Source organism: Mya arenaria, chromosome 17 (genome assembly GCF_026914265.1).
Source record: "Mya arenaria isolate MELC-2E11 chromosome 17, ASM2691426v1".
NCBI classification, from domain to species: Eukaryota; Metazoa; Mollusca; class Bivalvia; order Myida; family Myidae; genus Mya; species Mya arenaria.
Genome location: NC_069138.1, coordinates 15,227,938 through 15,247,760, shown reverse-complemented (window position 1 = coordinate 15,247,760; position 19,823 = coordinate 15,227,938). Strand labels below are relative to the sequence as shown.

At 37.8% G+C, this 19,823-nt stretch overlaps 1 protein-coding gene across 1 annotated transcript in view; it reads right to left on the bottom strand.

Annotated features, from left to right (window-relative positions):
• Positions 1-12,010: 12,010 nt before the first annotated feature.
• LOC128223215 (sideroflexin-2-like) overlaps positions 12,011-19,823 on the bottom strand; it is a 47,421-nt gene continuing 39,608 nt past the window's right edge. The window contains exon 7 of the mRNA XM_052932505.1: positions 12,011-16,123. Coding sequence (XP_052788465.1) covers positions 16,015-16,123 — 109 coding nt within the window. The 3' untranslated portion in view covers positions 12,011-16,014. The remainder of the gene's footprint in view (positions 16,124-19,823) is intronic.

Genomic DNA, 19,823 nt, shown 5'->3' with positions numbered 1-19,823 from the left:
TGAACGTACTGGTGGGAACTGTTGGCAAAATGTTGCCTCTATGAAATATGAAAACGGTATGGAAGACATTTTCAGAGCTTTGTGAATTCGCAATTTTTGCTTCAAAAATCTTAATTATAAGGGAGTTAACTCTAGCAGCTTTAATCCCTTTTCGGTAATTTTACGAAATTGATGCATTTATTTGGCGATTACGTTAATTGTTAGAGTTTAAGTCGCGGAAACGGTCGTCTAATATTGAGTCTAATTGGTCTATTTTTTTTACATGGCGGATTCGGGAGCTCGGCCCAAAACTTGGCGTTCGAAGAGGCCATCGTCGTTGGACGAATAAATTTCGGAGTTGGAACGTGAGGATGATGTTTTAAAAAGGGACTTGGAATTGTTGAGCCCCAGACAGAATCCTATTCCGCAGGACATTGCGTCTCTAAAGGAAGAACGGGCTACCCTCCAACGTTTGGTTGAGGTGCGCCGTAAATTTTCCGAGGCCTGGCGATTTAGGCGTGATATTGAAAACACAGGGCAATAAGCAATAGGCTAACAAACACAATGGACGAGGTTGCAGAAGATTTCGATGATATGAAATAAGCGAAATTGATCCATAAAATTGTGACGGAGAGCAGTTTGTAGTATATTAAGTAAAATATTGGATTTCACGGTTTTTATTGAGGAACATAATATTTCTGACCCTAGCCAGCTATTACCTTTGTCCACGAAATCTAGCTGTGCATATGTAAGAGATTCATGTGTGACATCAACTATGTCTGCAGAAGTTCCTGTGGGTCAAAGGTCGACGACCATGCAGAGCCAAGGAATGGGAAAAAACGAGGAAAACAAAAAGGGACCGTCCGTAGGACTGTAAGTGAAAATGGACATGTGAACATTGCGACTGGATCGTCATAAAACGAGGACGTTTCTGATTGAATCTCATTATTAAAAAAAGGATACTTATGAACTTATTATGTTAATGGCTGAACAAGTTACTTGCAAGCAAATTACAGCCGATAGAAATTGTTAATTGCGAAATAGCATATCTGTTTAATTTGTGCACATCATTGTGTTTTACTAAATACTTCTTCTTACGTTTGCAACGTGATAATCAATGGTCATTTAAGTTAATCAAGAAAGGCAAAAAAGACCATAGTTTTTCCGGAAATAAACGGATTTCAATATTTTCGTTTTTCTTTTCGTTTTCTTCAAATATTACGAAAATCGTTTTAACATTGAGCTCTCGAAATGACATTAGTTATTATTTGGCCGAGTTTCGGTTAATTTTAGTCTCAACGATAAATTGAGATGAATATCGACCAGTAATAAATGTTGAAACGGGTTTGTTTAAGACGAGTTTCCATCTGTACGGGTTTAAAAACTAATTAAGATTAAGCTTTACCAATTATTTGGAAGACTTTCGTTCAATATTTGAGATGAGTTTCGACACATTATTTCGAATGGATTCGATCATTAATTGAGGCGAGTTTAGACGAATAGACGAGTTTCGACCATTAATTGCGACGAATTTCGTACAATAATTTAGATTTTAGTTGAGTCAAAAAAATATATGCCTATTATTTAAGGGGCTTGGAACCAGATGACAATTGCAAGAAAAAAAGTAAAACAACTTACATAAAATTGACATCGTTGTGTACAATGCTTTGAATCATACATACTGACGTATCACATCGCTTACGACACATGCTTCTTTCGCAGTAAATACGCATTTTTCCAATTCGAAATTTACAAAGGATGTCTACCACGTAAATCCCAGTACGTTTAAAAATAGCGTCGGTATATTTATCTGTACTCAAATATATGATTTAAACTGGGAAACCATAATGCGCTATTCTAGCTACAGATAAGACAGCAGCATGATTGTTGCGTTTATTATAATGTAACGTGATGTATTATCGACCTCGCATTGACAATTCTATGCTTGTTTTGAGGAAATACTGTGTTTGCCGTTTTTTATCATCTGGTGTCTAGCCCCTTTAATTCTTGAAAATGATCGATACGACAGCTATACTCCGGTCTATAGAATGTGCTCACTTCCATTCTACGGGGACTTCCCACAGATATCCAGTTGTCCCATTGCGCCTCGTTACGCACAGTCATCCCCCGTGAATGAGGTTCCTCACATTACATTAGTTTTATGACCAAGACATGGAACAATGACAGTGTAATGAACGTGGGAAATCTATAATGCGGATGCCGGTGTAACGTTGCCGAGTTGTGCAGAAAGAAAACATGGATTTGCTCCACCTGTTCGGGAGTTATGGCCCTTAAATTTGAACAACATCTTATTGTTATGGGCGTCACAGGTCATAAAACATGGGACTTCCCCACAACCGATTTGCATATTTTATTCCTCATATTGATATAATTGTTTACTTTGTCTACTTAAACACGTCTGAAAAGTGACACAAATACCCCAAATCCAAAGAAGAATGTCTCTTCAACAATACACTGAAATTTGAATAATTTGTAACGACGAGGAGCGTCGCAGGTAATAAAACCACTGGGCTACCCCACACCCGTTTCGCCTATTTTTGGAGGTATATATGAGTGACATATAGGTGACATAAACGAGGTTAAGGTTATTTGACAGCACTTTCATGGGTGGCATAAACATTGTGCTTTTCCACGTAATGATTGCCTTTTTTACAATCTTGCACTCCAGAAAATGAACTATTTTACCGCCAATGCATCCACTTTAATAAGCAAGCGCGATATCATTGCGCCACCGAGACTCACGGTCAAGATCATTCATGTGAGGAAGCTAACCAGCTAGGTTACGGAACGTCGTTGGTTCTACCCAGGTGCCCGCCCGAGCCTGAAAATTGCCCGGAGAGGCACCTGGAGTCTTCCTCTACCATGTATAGCTGGTATATCAAAGCCATAATGTCCTCGTGAAGAGGCGGGTCGGTCATAAAACTGGGAAATAACAACAACAACAACAACAATATCGGCCTCAGCTGGTATAGCTGGTTTTTAAGATGCGTTGTAAGTTTCAACGTTACAAAATCTTAATGTTATTGCTGTTTGTGAAAAAATTGACGGTAAGACCCCTATTTTCTATTTCATAAATTTGTCCATATTCATATTATTCATATTCAGTTTAACGCCCTCTTTTAGATAGCCATAATTGGCTAGTTTTCAGGCGGCGAGGATGCCTGGATTTCAATTCAGTAACGCTGGTCTAGTTGAATGGGAAACATGCGTTTCACAATTTCCAGCTTCCCCGCTTGGGAATCGAACCCGGGCCGCTGGATTAGGAGTCAACGACCTTAACCACTCGGCAACTCCAACCGAATATTTAAGCAAAACCACTGTAAGTGACAAGATGCCCGACGTCAGAGAAGACTGACAAGCCTTTTTAACTACCGGCCACATTTTTAGCTCGATCAAACTTGGTCACAATATCAACCTAAATAAAATCTAGGTCATGTGGGGTCAAAAACAAGGTCACAATTTTTGCCTGATCCTCACCAAACTAGGTCAAAATGAATATTTTAATGATATTTAGGTCACGTTTGAAACTGGGGTATGTGGGGTCTAAACTAGGCCACGAGGTCAAAACTTAGAAAAAACATGTGAATGCTTTAGAAATCACATTTTAACGCGATCTTCACTAAACTTGAACGGGGTCATAAAATTATGACCGGGGTGCATAAAAATTAATATGACCGAGGGTCATAATATTATGACCCTTCGGTCATATTATTATTACGGGGGTCATAAGAATATGATCTCCGATTATGACCACCAATATTCTGACACCCGGTCCTGACAATATCATGACTCCAAAAGCAAAATGAAGAATTGTTATCCTATAGAACAACAAAATAGTATCCGTTTTCTTTAAATACTGTTATAATCTGGGATTCTCTTGATCTTTCAACACACCAAATATGTGTACTCTCCAAAATAATCCATTGAGTTTATGGACCGTCAATATTAATGAAATGTTTGTATAATGTTGTGAAGTTTGTACCGGTTTGTCATTGTCCGAGTAAAAAATTCAGATTAACCAGGAACTTGATCTTTTGATTCAGAATAACGTCTAAAATGACCATCCGGTACAGCTTCATGGTCGAGTCTAAGAGGACGGGAGGCTGACTTCGGATCCACAGGTCGTGGGTTCAAACCCCGCCCTTTACAAGTTTTTTTTTCCATCAGTCTCTTCAAACCATAAGCACGTTCTGTCGAGGGACGGTGTCCACAATCATTCCTAACTTTAAACAAAATTTGGTATAAGCTAAGATTCCACCCATAAAATCTCTGTTTTCAATAGATCAATTTTTAGACTTAGTACGTTTATTTTAAGTAATAGATAAGAACGAATAAGTAAGAAATATGAAATTTATAAAAATTATTTGTAAATAAAGCCTTACATAGAAATTTTGTTATACTTGGATATCATTATGGATACGTGGACCTGGTCGGAAGTCAATGAAGCAGTGACCTTGCGGGATTTATAAAATTTTGTAATTTTAATAGCAATCTTACAATATGTTGTAAACCATCAGGTAACGTCGCTTACAGGGTCATGTCTGGGACTTTGGGGTGCCTATTAATGACACTGTCATCTGTAAGACAATTATCAGACAAGCTTAAAGCTGCTGAGCCTTCGATTTAGATGTAGATGAATATATAAACAAGAGCTGTCACAGAGACAGAGCGCTCGACTATTCCGCCGCTTTTCGGTGTATGGATTGAAAAGTTTTGGCGAAACATGCATGGACCACTTTTAGATTAGATTTCAATGCAATACATGATGTGCTGAGATATTTACATAATTTGAATGGAAAATATTTGAGGTGGTACGCAAACTTTAACGTAAATTCTAAGTCGAAAAAGGGGCATAATTTTGTCAAAATGCTTGATACAGTTACCTCCTCCTGTTGTACAGGTTGGGGTATGATGGTGAACAAGTGTGCAAAGGTTCAAAGCCAGATGTAAATGGACTTTGAAAATATTTGAGGTGGTGCGCAAACTTAAACGTAAATTTTAAGTCGAAAAAGGGGCATAATTTTGTCAAAATGTTTGATAGAGTTACCTCCTCCTGTGTACAGGCTGAGGGGCATGTTGGTGAACAGGCGTGCAAAGTTTCAAAGCCAGATGTCAATGGACTTCGAAAATATTTGAGATGGTACGCAAACTTTAACGTAAATTCTAAGTCGAAAAAGGGGCATACATCTGTTAAAATGCTCGATACAGTTACCTCCTCCTGTGTACAGGTTGGAGGCATGATGGTGAACAAGCGTGCGAAGTTTCAAAGCCAGATGTCAATGGACTTTGAAAATATTTGAGGTGATACAAAAACTCTTACAAAAACTTAACATAAGTGGTTACGCCGTCGCCGACGCCAACGCTCGGGTGACTAGGATAACTCTCCTTATTCTTCGAATAGTCGAGCTGAAAACAAAGCACTAATCAGCATAGTCCCATGACTTGAACGATTATTGATGTGTTTTATCAAAATATTATAATTCGGCAAATGAGATTGCTTAATAATTTAGAAAGCCTCTCATTAAAATAGCCACCAGATTTAAGTCATCCGTTGATTTATAAAGCTGGTTATTCAGCGCCCGTCTTGTGTGGAATTAGATATTTTGTACAACAATTACAAATATTCCTAACATTAAACACTCTAAGATTTCTAATCTTTTCATTTAATTAACAAAAACAATAGTTCGATTAACGTCATGCTAAACGTTTTAATACAATACATATTGAAAAAGAAACAGGTATAGTGGTTAGTTTATTTGATAATGCGCAAAAACGAAGTCGGTAAGGTACACTTTTCTTGATATCAAACGATTTGTAATAAAACATTGAATACATGTATTTAAAAAAATAAAAACATAAATGAGCAGTGTTTTTCAAAAATAAAAGAAAGGCGCACGTTTTAGACGAATTTAAAAAAAACAACAAAAAAACAAAACAACAAAAAACGTAAAACACGAGAGATGCACTTGTGGTTGAAATTTCATAGCGGTAAACGAAGAATTGATGAAAATATCGGTTATTGTAGCTGAAAGTTTTGGGCGAAAATAAAGTTATTATCGCGAAAATAAGATTTTGATAAAAATCTGAAAATATGGTTAATGGGTATAAAAGACTGGCCGGACCGGGCCAAATCCGGACGAAATGAAATCTCCGAACTGTAGTAGTGGTGTTAGTAGTTTATATATTATAATAATAAAACTATTAATAATTATAATAAACACAAAAATTAACAGCTTATTACATAGTATTTCTAAATACAAACATAAGTTAATTTAATCTTAGAAAATGATTCCGTGTAAACAATATACTCACATATATACATACAAACGCACATACAGCCGTACATACATACACACAGACAGACATGCATACAGACGCACAAACAGACAGACGTACATACATACAGACAGAAGGTCCGCCCGGTTACCTCAATCGGTAGAGCGTTGGACTGTGAATCGGACAACCCTTGTTCGATTCCCGGGCGGACTAGGTTACTTCTGTTGTGATTAGTTATGAAATCCTTTCTAGAACTATTCGCACTGTACCACTGCCCCTGGCGTGTACAGAAGTTGTCAGTTCCTTGCAGAGGTGAAGGCACCTAGTACTGGTTAACCGCCTGATAGTCTGCTCAGGATAGATGTGCGGTGGTTGAACTGTCACTTGCTTCAACGTGCTTACGCCGGAATCCGGAGTATAAACTACTAACACCACCACCACCACCATACAGACAGACATTCATAATTTATTAATATTTTTATTATTATTATTTTTAGTAGTATTGTAACCCGACATAATAAAATCTATTAATTCATAACTAAAATATCTATGAAACATAGCAATGCGTATTTTAATTTGGTCCGGAAATTAGGTAAACTTCCGAACGATTTCCGTAACAGTTCGGAGATTTCAGTTGGACCGGATTTGGTCCGGTCCGGCCAGTCTTTTATACCCAACCTAAATTTTGGCGAAAATAATTTGACAAAGATAGTTACTTTGGGGCGAAAATAGTTTTTTAGCGAAAATAAGATTTTGATTTAAATCTAAAAATAGGGTGAGTTTTGGGCAAAAATAAAGTGTTTTTTTTCGTCAACATAAGATTTTGATAAAAATAGGAAGATATACTTACTTTTGTTGTCATTAATGAAAATTTTTAAACCAAAATATTAAAATATTTTTATTTGCTCTACATAAAACATACCCTTTCCCATACCTATCACATGATACAGGCATCTCTCACTATGAATTTTAGACAATTAAATTAACAGAATATTCCGCTTGAAAGTTACATGTATGTCTATGAAATTGATAGACTATCTATGAATTACTCAAAACACACATACATAATAATAACACGAATATAATCCCAAAATATAATACACACACTAACCAAAAGGTATTTTAAGAGAAATAATACTATAATCCAAGATGATAAACACTAGCAATAACGGTCTATACATATGGGTCATTATCATCAACTTCAGTAGCAATAACGGTCTATACATACGGGTCATTATCATCAACTTCAGTAGCAATAACGGTCTATACATACGGGTCATTATCATCAACTTCAGTAGCAATAACGGTCTATACATATGGGTCATTATCATCAACTTCAGTAGCAATAACGGTCTATACATATGGGTCATTATCATCAACTTCAGTAGCAATAACGGTCTATACATATGGGTCATTATCATCAACCTCAGTAGCAATAACGGTCTAGACATACGGGTCATTATCATCAACCTCAGTAGCAATAACGGTAATGACCAACTTCAGTAGCAATAACGGTCTATACATATGGGTCATTATCATTAACTTCAGTAGCAATAACGGTCTATACATACGGGTCATTATCATCAACTTCAGTAGCAATAACGGTCTATACATACGGGTCAGTATCATTAACTTCAGTAGCAATAACGGTCTTTACATACGGGTCATTATCATCAACTTCAGTAGCAATAACGGTCTATACATACGTGTCATTATCATCAACTTCAGTAGCAATAACGGTCTATACATATGGGTCATTATCATCAACTTCAGTAGCAATAACGGTCTATACATACGGGTCATTATCATCAACTTCAGTAGCAATAACGGTCTATACATACGGGTCATTATCATCAACTTCAGTAGCAATAACGGTCTAGACATACGGGTCATTATCATCAACTTCAGTAGCAATAACGGTCTAGACATACGGGTCATTATCATCAACTTCAGTAGCAATAACGGTCTATACATACGGGTCATTATCATTAACTTCAGTAGCAATAACGGTCTATACATACGGGTCATTATCATCAACTTCAGTAGCAATAACGGTCTATACATACGGGTCATTATCATCAACTTCAGTAGCAATAACGGTCTATACATATGGGTCATTATCATTAACTTCAGTAGCAATAACGGTCTATACATATGGGTCATTATCATCAACTTCAGTAGCAATAACGGTCTATACATATGGGTCATTATCATCAACTTCAGTAGCAATAACGGTCTTTACATACGGGTCATTATCATCAACTTCAGTAGCAATAACGGTCTAGACATACGGGTCATTATCATCAACTTCAGTAGCAATAACGGTCTTTACATACGGGTCATTATCATCAACTTCAGTAGCAATAACGGTCTATACATATGGGTCATTATCATCAACTTCAGTAGCAATAACGGTCTATACATATGGGTCATTATCATCAACTGAATCCGGTTAATGACAAACAAGTGTGTGACAACAGGGTTGAGGTTGCACATTCGGATTAAGGATTAAACTGTGATCGACACAAACATGTTAAAGTACTTTCACATATCATTGTTAAATTTACTCAAACTTACGTAAACATTATTGTTTCGAAACATTTCATTTTGTAAATATTTAACATACATGTTTCATTATTAATAGTTACATTTGTGTTTGTATATATATTACTTTTTCACGGTCATTTATTTTGTATTCTGTATTTATATTGTATTCTGTTAAATAGCAATTACTTTTTAGCTCACATGAGCACAAAGTGTTCAAGGTGAGCTATTGTGATCAGTTAATGTCCGGCGTGATTATCATGGCAACATGTTTGACCAGTATGATTTTCAATATTCTTTGAGGACAAATATCAAGCTATATTGAATACAAAGGTTAAACTCTTTTACTCAGGTGAGGATTTAGGGCCATCATGGCCCTCCTTATGTTAATGCTAATAAAACTTCGACTTGATCTAACTTGTCATATGTGTTATGTAGACCAAATAAAAATATTTTAATATTTTGGATTAAAAATTGTTATTTACGACGACAAAAGTACAAACATTATATTCCATTTTTTTATCAAAATCATATTTTCGCGAAAAACTTACTATATTTTCATAAAAAAAATATTTTTCGCGAAAATAACTTTATTCCCTAAACTTACCCTATATTCAGATTGTTACCAAAATCTTATTTTCGCCAAAAAATATCTATATTTTTGTCAAATGTTAGTTTCGCAAAATAACTTTATTTTCGCCAAAACTAGCCATATTTTCAGATGTTATTTTCGTGAAATAATGTTATTTTCGCCAAAACTAACCCTATTTCCAGATTTTCATCAAAATCTTATTTTCGTGAAAATAACTTTATTTTCGCCAAAAGCTAATTACATTTTTATCAAACTAACCCTATTATCAGAATTGTCAAAAGCTTATTTTCGCGAATATAACTTTATTTTAGCCCCAAACTAACTATATATTTGTCAAAAAGGTTATTTTCGCGAAAATAACTTTATTTTCGCCAAAACTAACCCTATTTTCATCAAAAATAACCTTATTTTAGTCAAAAATGCTCTTTATATGAATTGTCCAAAAATATAGAAGACCTAACATTTCAGCTGACGCCAATATGCCAGTAGTTTAAAATGTACCAGTCACCACGCTGTAGATTCATGTTGACATACCAGAATTGAACACCACAGAATACTAGTTGTCTAAAAAATGGATCTTCTGTCCGCTCAGCTCCGCATTCGACTTGTAACAAGTCATGCTTTTGTGAATATGCTACTGTATTTCGCGGTGATCGATTTTAGTAAACCCAAAACAGATTACCTCCACCATGATCACAATTTTAGATTCGCTTTGTTAAACTACTTTCACGTTACTTACTGCTCTGGTCGCTAATTATTTATTTAATAATTTTCATGATTTCATCTATTCTTCTCACTGGTTCGAATTTTGGTAGAATTTTTGCAGCTTTTTAGGCAAAATCTGCGGTTGATCCAAGATCCATACTCTGATTATGAGCTTGTCTTAAAAAAAAATCATTTTCTTAAGTTGGAAGTTCACGAGTTATTTTTTTTGCTTATAAATGAAAGACACTTAAAACTCGACAAGTCAAATTAAATGGTTGTTGGAATAGCTCGGGTCGTGCTAAAAGGCTGACTAAATGGCTGCCAATATAGATATAGAGGGAAAAGGCTGACCAGGCCAGAAAAGGCTGACCAGAAAAATGAGAATGGATTTCTTTTAATATTTTATAATTTTTTTGTTGTTTTATTTATTTCTGTGTACTATTTAAATTATTATAATTAATATATTATTGATATATTATAAATAATAAGAGCGTTTAGTTGAAGATGGATGACTTTTCGTAACGTTTTTGTAAGAAAAAGTATCCATTGATTGATTGATTTATTGATTGAGTTAATGGTTAAATAAATGGCATATAAGCCATAATCTATTGCATTGTCTTGTTTTTGGACTGTAGGTACAACGATATTTAGACAGTCTTCATTTTTTTCACGTTTTTGTAAGAAAAAGTATCCTTCTTCATCCAGGCCACATCACGTGGAGGTGCTCTTGTCATGGCCCATGTGATTGATTGATCGATTGATTTAATGGTTAAATAAATAAAGAAAGATGCATTGATCACAAGATTGAATGAAGGATTGATCGAGTTACTGAATACGTAAATGTCTGAGCCTAAGTTGTAATTGTTCAGTCAGTTATCACATTGCACTTGGTCGCCTAAGCATTCTGGCAAATTACATACACAATAGTTTTCAATTTTAATGATTTTTTCGCCGTCCACTGATTGTCTTGGAAGTGATTGGAAATTCAGACATTTCTTCTTTTTCTAACCATTCTAATAAATGATCACGCAGTTTTAATGAATTAAATATTAAATCGAAACACGGGTTTTGCCGAAAACAAAAAGATGTTGCATGTGCAATGGCATATAAGCCACAATCTATTGAATTGTCTTGTTTTTTGACTGTAGGTACAACGATATTTAGACAGTCTTCATTTTCCCCATAAATCTGCGATAGTTGAATTTTTAGCCCATCCGGATTAATTCTATCATCACGTCGTTCGTTTCCCATGCTGTCGATTAAATAATTTTTATTCTTTTGCTCATATGTCATTAAGTTTTACAAATCATTCTATCATATCATACATGTATTAACATTACTTTTTAAATATTTTCTTTCCGAATTAAACAACATCTACTATCGTTGTTAGTTAGAGTTTCGAAAAAGGCGGACCGTGATAGTCGGCGAATAACATAACAAATACAGGCTGACCGTGTTGGTCAGCGATAAGAAATACATGTTTCCAATTACATTATGTCATTAAGTTTTATAAATGATCAACTGTATCCTTCTATTGTATCATACATGTATTAACATTACCTTTTTAATATTTTATTTCCGAATTAAACAACATCTACTATCTACTATCCTTGTGAGTTAGAGTTTCGAAAAAGGCGGATCGTGATAGTCAGCGAATAACATAACAAATACAGGCTGACCATGTTGGTCAGCGATAAGATATTTTGCTATGTAAGTGTTCGAAAAAGGCTGACTATGTTGGTCAGCGATAAGAAATACATGTTTCCAATTACATTATGTCATTAAGTTTCACAAATGATCAACTGTATCCTTCTATTATAGAACAGAACAGAACAGAACAGAACAGAACAGAAAGATGATTTATTTGGATTTAAACATATTGTTTCTCATCCATACAAATAATTATAACACAAAATGATGGTAAATAAATACAAATAATACAGAAACAAAACATATTAATACAAACAAGTGTAATTAAAGGATAGTATTTATAAGCAAATTTCTTATTTCATTAGCTTTGCTTATATATGTACACAATCGATTTAACACCGATCTTTTATTTGATGAAAACAACTCAATCAATTTCCACATACTCGGGTTTCTAGTGTAATACTTGCTTATATAACGTTTCCTAATGTCTTTGTAACAATCACATTTTAAAATAAAATGAAACTCATCTTCAATGTCTCTTAAAGCATTAACACATAATACGCATTGTCTATCTTCTCTATTGACACGTTGCGGTCCATATCGTCCAGTTTCCACACGTAATTTGTGACCAGATACACGCATCCTCGTTAAACAGCTACGCAGTGATTTGTTTGTAACAATGTCCAGATATTGTTCGTATTCAAGGTTATGTTTTAAATGTTTGTACACTGTCAATACACCATTATTTTGTAGACTCTCTCGCCATTCTTGCATGAAATTGTCTATAACTGTCTGCTTAAACATACATGTAGGTATAAACTGCTTAGTAATAACAATGTCTGGATTATTCCATACATAAGTGAAACCAAATTTGTCGAGAATATTCTTAATATTGCTACACCAATTATGTTTTCCATTAACAAAGTCGATATATGATAGATCGTACAAAGATTTAATAATACAATTGTCTGTATTGACGACCTTAAGCCAGTCTTTAATTAGCCGTATATACCGATTTATATGCAATGGGTATCGACCAAGTTCTCCGTAAACGCTGCAGTTACGTGGAAAGTTTAACGTTTAGTAGTCGTTTACAAAATCTTAAATGAAGCCTCTCTACTTCCTGAGACTTCACATAACCCCAAACTTCACATGAATAATTCAATATTGAGCTAACAAATGCATCAAAAAGTTGACAACATGTTTTGGGTGTAAAGTTAAATGATTTTAAATTTGACATAAGCGTGTTCATAGCCTTAAGGCCTTTTCCCGTTAGCATATTCTGATTTAAAGCGAACGATCCACTCGAGCTGAACACCATTCCTAGATAATTGAATTCATTTACTGTATCTAAGTTAACATTGTCATATGTCCATTTTTCACCTTGTCTCAAACGACCTCTCTTTTTAAAAACGATGACCTTTGTTTTGTCGGTATTGACTTGTAATCCCCATTTATCGCAATAGTTTTTAAGCGCATTCAAACTTTCCTGTAGATCTTCCGGAGATTCAGCTATCAAAGCCATATCATCTGCATACATAAGCAGGAGTAAAGTCAATTCCTATTTCTTAACTCATTTAAAAAAAAACATATAAAATTACAATACTCTTAATGAATATATACTTATTAAAACATAAAAGTTATTTTGTTTTATTAAAAACATCTTTTCAATTCTATTTTATTTTCCTGGTCAGCCTTTTTTGGCCTGGTCAGCCTTTTCCCTCTTTATCTATATGGGCAGCCATTTGGTCAGCCTTTTAGTATTGCCCGAATAGCTCAATCCGGTTCTAAGTCTCAAATATCAATTAACGATCTTTATATAATCATTTATATCTACATGAATAAGTCATTGTGTTCATTTTCTCTAGCCCCACTTGGTTGACGTCTACCTGGACAACGACATTCTCTTTCTAAACAATCTGGTTTTCTTGAACACTTTATCAAAAGGAAGTCCATGAATCCATAAAATGTATTATATGATTTATACATATAAACACGGTGTAACGTGTTTCAACTAATAATATCACATGCATAAACATAACATCCTCACTCTGACGGCAATTTAATTTAATGTTCAATTTCTAATTTTGGTGTGAAGAAGTCTTACAAGTTCTATACAAGTTTATGGTGTATTAACAAATATCGATACATTCTGGATGTTTCAAATGCTAAAAAATAGCAGCCTTAGTTAGACGGAGACCTTTTTGACACTATAAAGCAGTATTTGCTTCACTGCGACCTTATTTACAGAAAATACACTGCTAATTATTGACAAAAACAGCAACGGGAGTTTCACTAGGACATTATTGACAGAAAACAGCGATTTTAGCTTGACTGATTCAGTGAATAACAGCGTTAGCTTGGCTCTGGCCTTATTGGTAGCAATGAGAGATGAGAAGAAATGTTACTATTCCGGAGGGAAAAGTTATGTGTACCACCTGCCAGACCAAAACCTCCCCAAAACATTTCTTCAATAAAAGAAACATAATACAGATTAATATCTTAAATGAAGGGTCACAACTCTTCAAATACGTTAGGACAAAATGAGTACACATTTAACATTCATCTTTTATCTGTAACAATTGAGTTATGACCACGAATCCATTCATTGAAAGACTCAAACAAGGAGAACGCCATCGCTATAGCAATAGCAAACACACAAACAGACGCTCTAAAAATAACAAACAAAAAAAACCTTTATAAATACATATTTAAATTATAGTACTATAATATTCATACTATTTTATCTTACATATTGAAGCCCCCTTATAAACAAGTGTTCAACAAAATATGGTATGATCCAGTATTATGTAAACATCATATATTACACAGAATGCTTAGTAAAACAATAGAGATTCAAATGAAGTTTGGCAATCTAGAACATTTAAATACAATTTTGGATTCCTAGGTTAGCCAAGATCAATTTGGTATGAAATTGGCTATCTTAAGAAGATACATGTATAAGGAGAAGAACAAATGTCATAAACAAATTGTGAAAGTAGCACAATATGTTATTTTAATGTTCATTTCCAGATGCAAATTAAAACAAAAGCAATACAATCGAACCTTTAGCTACTTTGAAATGGTATTCTTTTTCAGTTATTTATTTCACACAGTTTACTCATAAGCAATGGCTTTTATATTGATTAAACATATTGGGCAACCGCTGACCTGATCACTACGCTTGAATGGTTCCATTATCAAACTAACCGCTGACCTGATCACTACGCTTGAATGGTTCCATTATCAAACTAACCGCTGACCTGATCACTACGCTTGAATGGTTCCATTATCAAACTAGCCGCTGACCTGATCACTACGCTTGAATGGTTCCATTATCAAACTAACCGCTGACCTGATCACTACACTTGAATGGTTCCATTATCAAACTAACCGCTGACCTGATCACTACGCTTGAATGGTTCCATTATCAAACTAGCCGCTGACCTGATCACTACGCTTGAATGGTTCCATTATCAAACTAGCCGCTGACCTGATCACTACGCTTGAATGGTTCCATAATCAAACTAACCGCTGACCTGATCACTACGCTTGAATGGTTCCATTATCAAACTAGCCGCTGACCTGATCACTACGCTTGAATGGTTCCATTATCAAACTAACCGCTGACCTGATCACTACGCTTGAATGGTTCCATTATCAAACTAGCCGCTGACCTGATCACTACGCTTGAATGGTTCCATTATCAAACTAGCCGCTGACCTGATCACTACGCTTGAATGGTTCCATTATCAAACTAACCGCTGACCTGATCACTACGCTTGAATGGTTCCATCATCAAACTAGCTCATTTATACTTTAAGTGAAACAAATAATTCTTATATCTAGTTCACAAGTTTTGGCAAAAACATGATTATATTTATTTACATGTACCAATTTATTGCAAATAGACATCAATAAATATTGGCATAAAATTCATTTTGATTTCAGACTGCATGATAAGTTATTGATCATTTTGTTTCTGTCCACATATTAGGTTCCTTAATTGTGTCCATAAAATGATTGTTTTACAACAGCACAATTATTTACTCTTTTTTATACTTCAAATTTGCAAGTTATTAAAAATATCTATTGTATGGTGTTGTTTTTTTTTCAATTCTAAATGCTATTCAGTATTCAGTGTCAATATAATAATTCCAAAACAGGCAAATAATAGCCATTTAATTGGTTAATCAAATTTTTTAAAGAAAAATGGCCCTCAGTAAAATATGTTGCATATGGTAGATCTAGAGTCCCTTGTTGAAGTAGACATACTCTGGCAAATGGCCGTATCTGCTCTCAATCTCTTTCATGTCCAGTCTGTCTATAGTTTTCAGGCGGGAGGACGGTATGCAGCTAGAAAAATACAACAACTTGTACATCTCTCAAAAGTAAAGTTAACATTCAGTTGCTGCATGCAGACACAAAACAAACGTATAAAGTAAAGCTTATCTTCCAATTGAATGTTTTAAAACACTGATGCGCTAAAAAAAAATTGACAATTAATACATGTTAAATTTACTTATATCTTCATAATATCTATTCATGTTAAACTTGGTTTCTGACTTGTTCATCATGAACTATTTTCATAGACTTCACAGCTAGACCCTGATTTTTCTTCATATTAAATAGGTCCATTGTGCAAGGGAGGCAATATGAAGGCTAATTGTGCAAGGGTGGCAATATGTAGGCCCATTGTGCTGGGGAGGCAATATGTAGGCCCATGGTGCTGGGGGGACAATATGTAGGCCCATGGTGCAAGGGTGGCAATATGAAGGCCCATGGTGCTGGGGAGGCAATATGTAGGCCCATGGTGCTGAGGCAATATGTAGGCCCATGGTGCTGGGGAGGCAATGTGTAGGCCCACGATGCAAGTGAGGCAATGTGTAGGCCCATGGTGCAAGGGAGGCAATATGTAGGCCAATTGTGCAAGGGTGGCAATATGAAGGCCCATGGTGCTGGGGAGGCAATATGTAGGCCCATGGTGCTGTGGAGGCAATATGTAGGCCCATGGTGCTGGGGAGGCAATGTGTAGGCCCACGATGCAAGTGAGGCCAATGTGTAGGCCCATGGTGCAAGGGAGGCAATATGTAGGCCAATTGTGCAAGGGTGGCAATATGAAGGCCCATGGTGCTGGGGAGGCAATATGTAGGCCCATGGTGCAAGGGAGGCAATATTAGGCCCATTGTGCAAGGTAGGCAATATGTAGGTTAATTGTGCCAGGGAGGCAATATGTAGGCCCATGGTGCAAGGGTGACCATATGTAGGCCAATTGTGCAAGGGAGGCAATATGTAGGTCAATTGTGCCAGGCAGCAATATGTAGGCCCATGGTGCAAGGGTGGCAATATGTAGGCCCATGGTGCAAGGGTGGCAATATGTAGGCCCATGGTGCAAAGGTGGCAATATGAAGGCCCATGGTGCTGGGTAGGCCATATATAGGCCAATGATGCTTGGGAGGCAATATTAGGCCCATTGTGCCAGGGAGGCAATATGTAGGCCCTTGGTGCAAGGGAGGCAATATTAGGCCCATTGTGCAAGGGAGGCAATTATGTAAGCCCATTGTGCCAGGAAGGCAAGTTGTAGGCCAATGGTGCAAGGGAGGCAATATGAAGGCTAATGGTGCCAGGGAGGCAATATGTAGGCAAGTGGTGCTGGGGAGAAAATATGTAGGCCCATGGTGCAAGGGTGGTGATATGTAGGCCCATTGTGCCAGGGAGGCAATATGTAGGCTCACAGTGCTGGGGAGGCAATATGTAGGCCAATGGTGCCAGGGAGGCAATATGTAGGCCAATGGTGCAAGGGTGGCAATATGTAGGCCCATGGTGTTAGGGAGGCAATATGTAGGCTAATGGTGTTAGGGAGGCAATATGTAGGCTAATGGTGTTAGGGAGGCAAAATGTAGGCCCATGGTGTTAGGGAGGCAATATGTAGGCCAATGGTGCCAGGGAGGCAATATGTAGGCCAATGGTGCAAGGGTGGCAATATGTAGGCCCATGGTGTTAGGGAGGCAATATGTAGGCTAATGGTGTTAGGGAGGCAATATGTAGGCCCATGGTGCCAGGGAGGCAAAATGTAGGCCCATTGTGCCAGGGAGGCAATATGTAGGCCCATGTTGCAAGGGTGGCAATATGTAGGCCCATGGTGTTAGGGAGGCAATATGCAGGCCCATGGTGCAAGGGAGGCAATATGTAGGCCCATGGTGTTAGGGAGGCAATATGCAGGCCCATGGTGTTAGGGAGGCAATATGCAGGCCCATGGTGCCATGGAGTCAATATGTAGGCCCATTGTGCCAGGGAGGCAATATGTAGGCTCACGGTGCTGGGGATATGTAGGTCCATTGTTGCAGGAAGGCAATTTGTAGGCCAATGGTGCCAGGGAAACAATGTGTTGGCACATTGTGCCAGGGAGGCAATATGTAGGCCCATTGTGCCAGGTAGGAAATAAACAGGCGCAGGGTGCAAGGGAGGCAATATGAAGGCTCACGATGCTGGGGAGGCAATATATAGGCACATTGTGCCAGGGAGGCAATAGGTAAGTCAATGTTACCAGGGAGGCAATATGTTGGCCCATGGTGCAAGTGTGGCAATATGTAGGCCAATGGTGCAAGGATGGCAATATGTAGGCCCATGGTGCAAGGGTGGCAATATGAAGGTCCATGGTGCCAGGGAGGCAACATGTAGGCCAATGGTGCAAGGGAGGCAATATGAAGGTCAATTGTGCCAGGGAGGCAATATGTAGTCCAATGGTGCAAGGGAGGCAATATGTAATCCCCATGTTGCCAGGGAGGCAATGAAAGTTAAGTGTTTGTTTATTATAGTGTCACCCATCTTAGTTAAGGGCCAGCCCATCGGGCTTATCAGACACCTTCATTCGTAAACATCTTTACTCCGATTCCTTATCCCAAATGCCAGGCGCCTGGCAGGAAGGCAATCTGTACCCCTCGATTTAACTAGCTGCTGGGTCGGCAACCGGCCATGTCAGAACAAGCCCCTTGTGAGACTCAAATCGAATATGTAGGCCCATGGTGCGGGGGAGGCAATATGTAGGTAAATGGTGCTTTGGAGGCAATATGTAGGCCCGTGGTGCTGGGGAGGCAATACGTAGGCTCATTGTGCAAGGTAGGCAATATGTAGGCCCGTGGTGCAAGGGAGGCAATATGTAGGCCCGTGGTGCAAGGGAGGCAATATGTAGGCCCATGGTGCAAGGGAGGCAATATATAGGTCCATTGTGCCAGGGATGCAATATGTAGGTCCATTGTGCCAGGGAGGCAATATGTAGTCCAATGGTGCAAGGGAGGCAATATATAGGTCCATTGTGCCAGGGAGGCAATATGTAGGCCAATGGTGCTTTGGAGGCAATATGTAGGCCCATGGTACTGAGGAGGCAATATGTAGGCCCATGGTGCTGGGGGGGCAATATGTAGGCCCATGGTGTCAGGGAGGCAATATGTAGGCCCATGGTGCCAGGGAGGCAATATGTTGTCCAATGGTGCAAGGGAGGCAATATGTAGGCCCATAGTGCTGGGGAGGCAATATGTAGGCCCATGGTGATGTGGAGGCAATATGTAGGTCATGGTGCTGGGGAGGCAATATGTAGGCCCATGGTGATGGGGAGGCAATACGTAGGCTCATGGCAGGGATGCAATATGTAGACCCATGGCAGGGAGGCAATATGTAGGCCCATGGTGCTGGGGAGGCAATATGTAGGCTCATGGCAGGGAGGCAAGATATAGGCCCATGGTGCTGGGGAGGCAATATGAAGGCCCAAGGCAGGGAGGCAATACATAGGCCCATGGTGCTGGGGAGGCAATATGTAGGCTCATGGCAGGGAGGCAAGATATCGGCCCATGGTGCTGGGGAGGCAATATGAAGGCCCAAGGCAGGGAGGCAATACATAGGCCCATGGTGCTGGGGAGGCAATATGCAGGCCCATGGTGCCAAGGAGGCAATATGTAGTCCAATGGTGTTAGGGAGGCAATATGTAGTCCAATGGTGTTAGGGAGGCAATATGTAGTCCAATGGTGTTAGGGAGGCAATATGTAGTCCAATGGTGCAA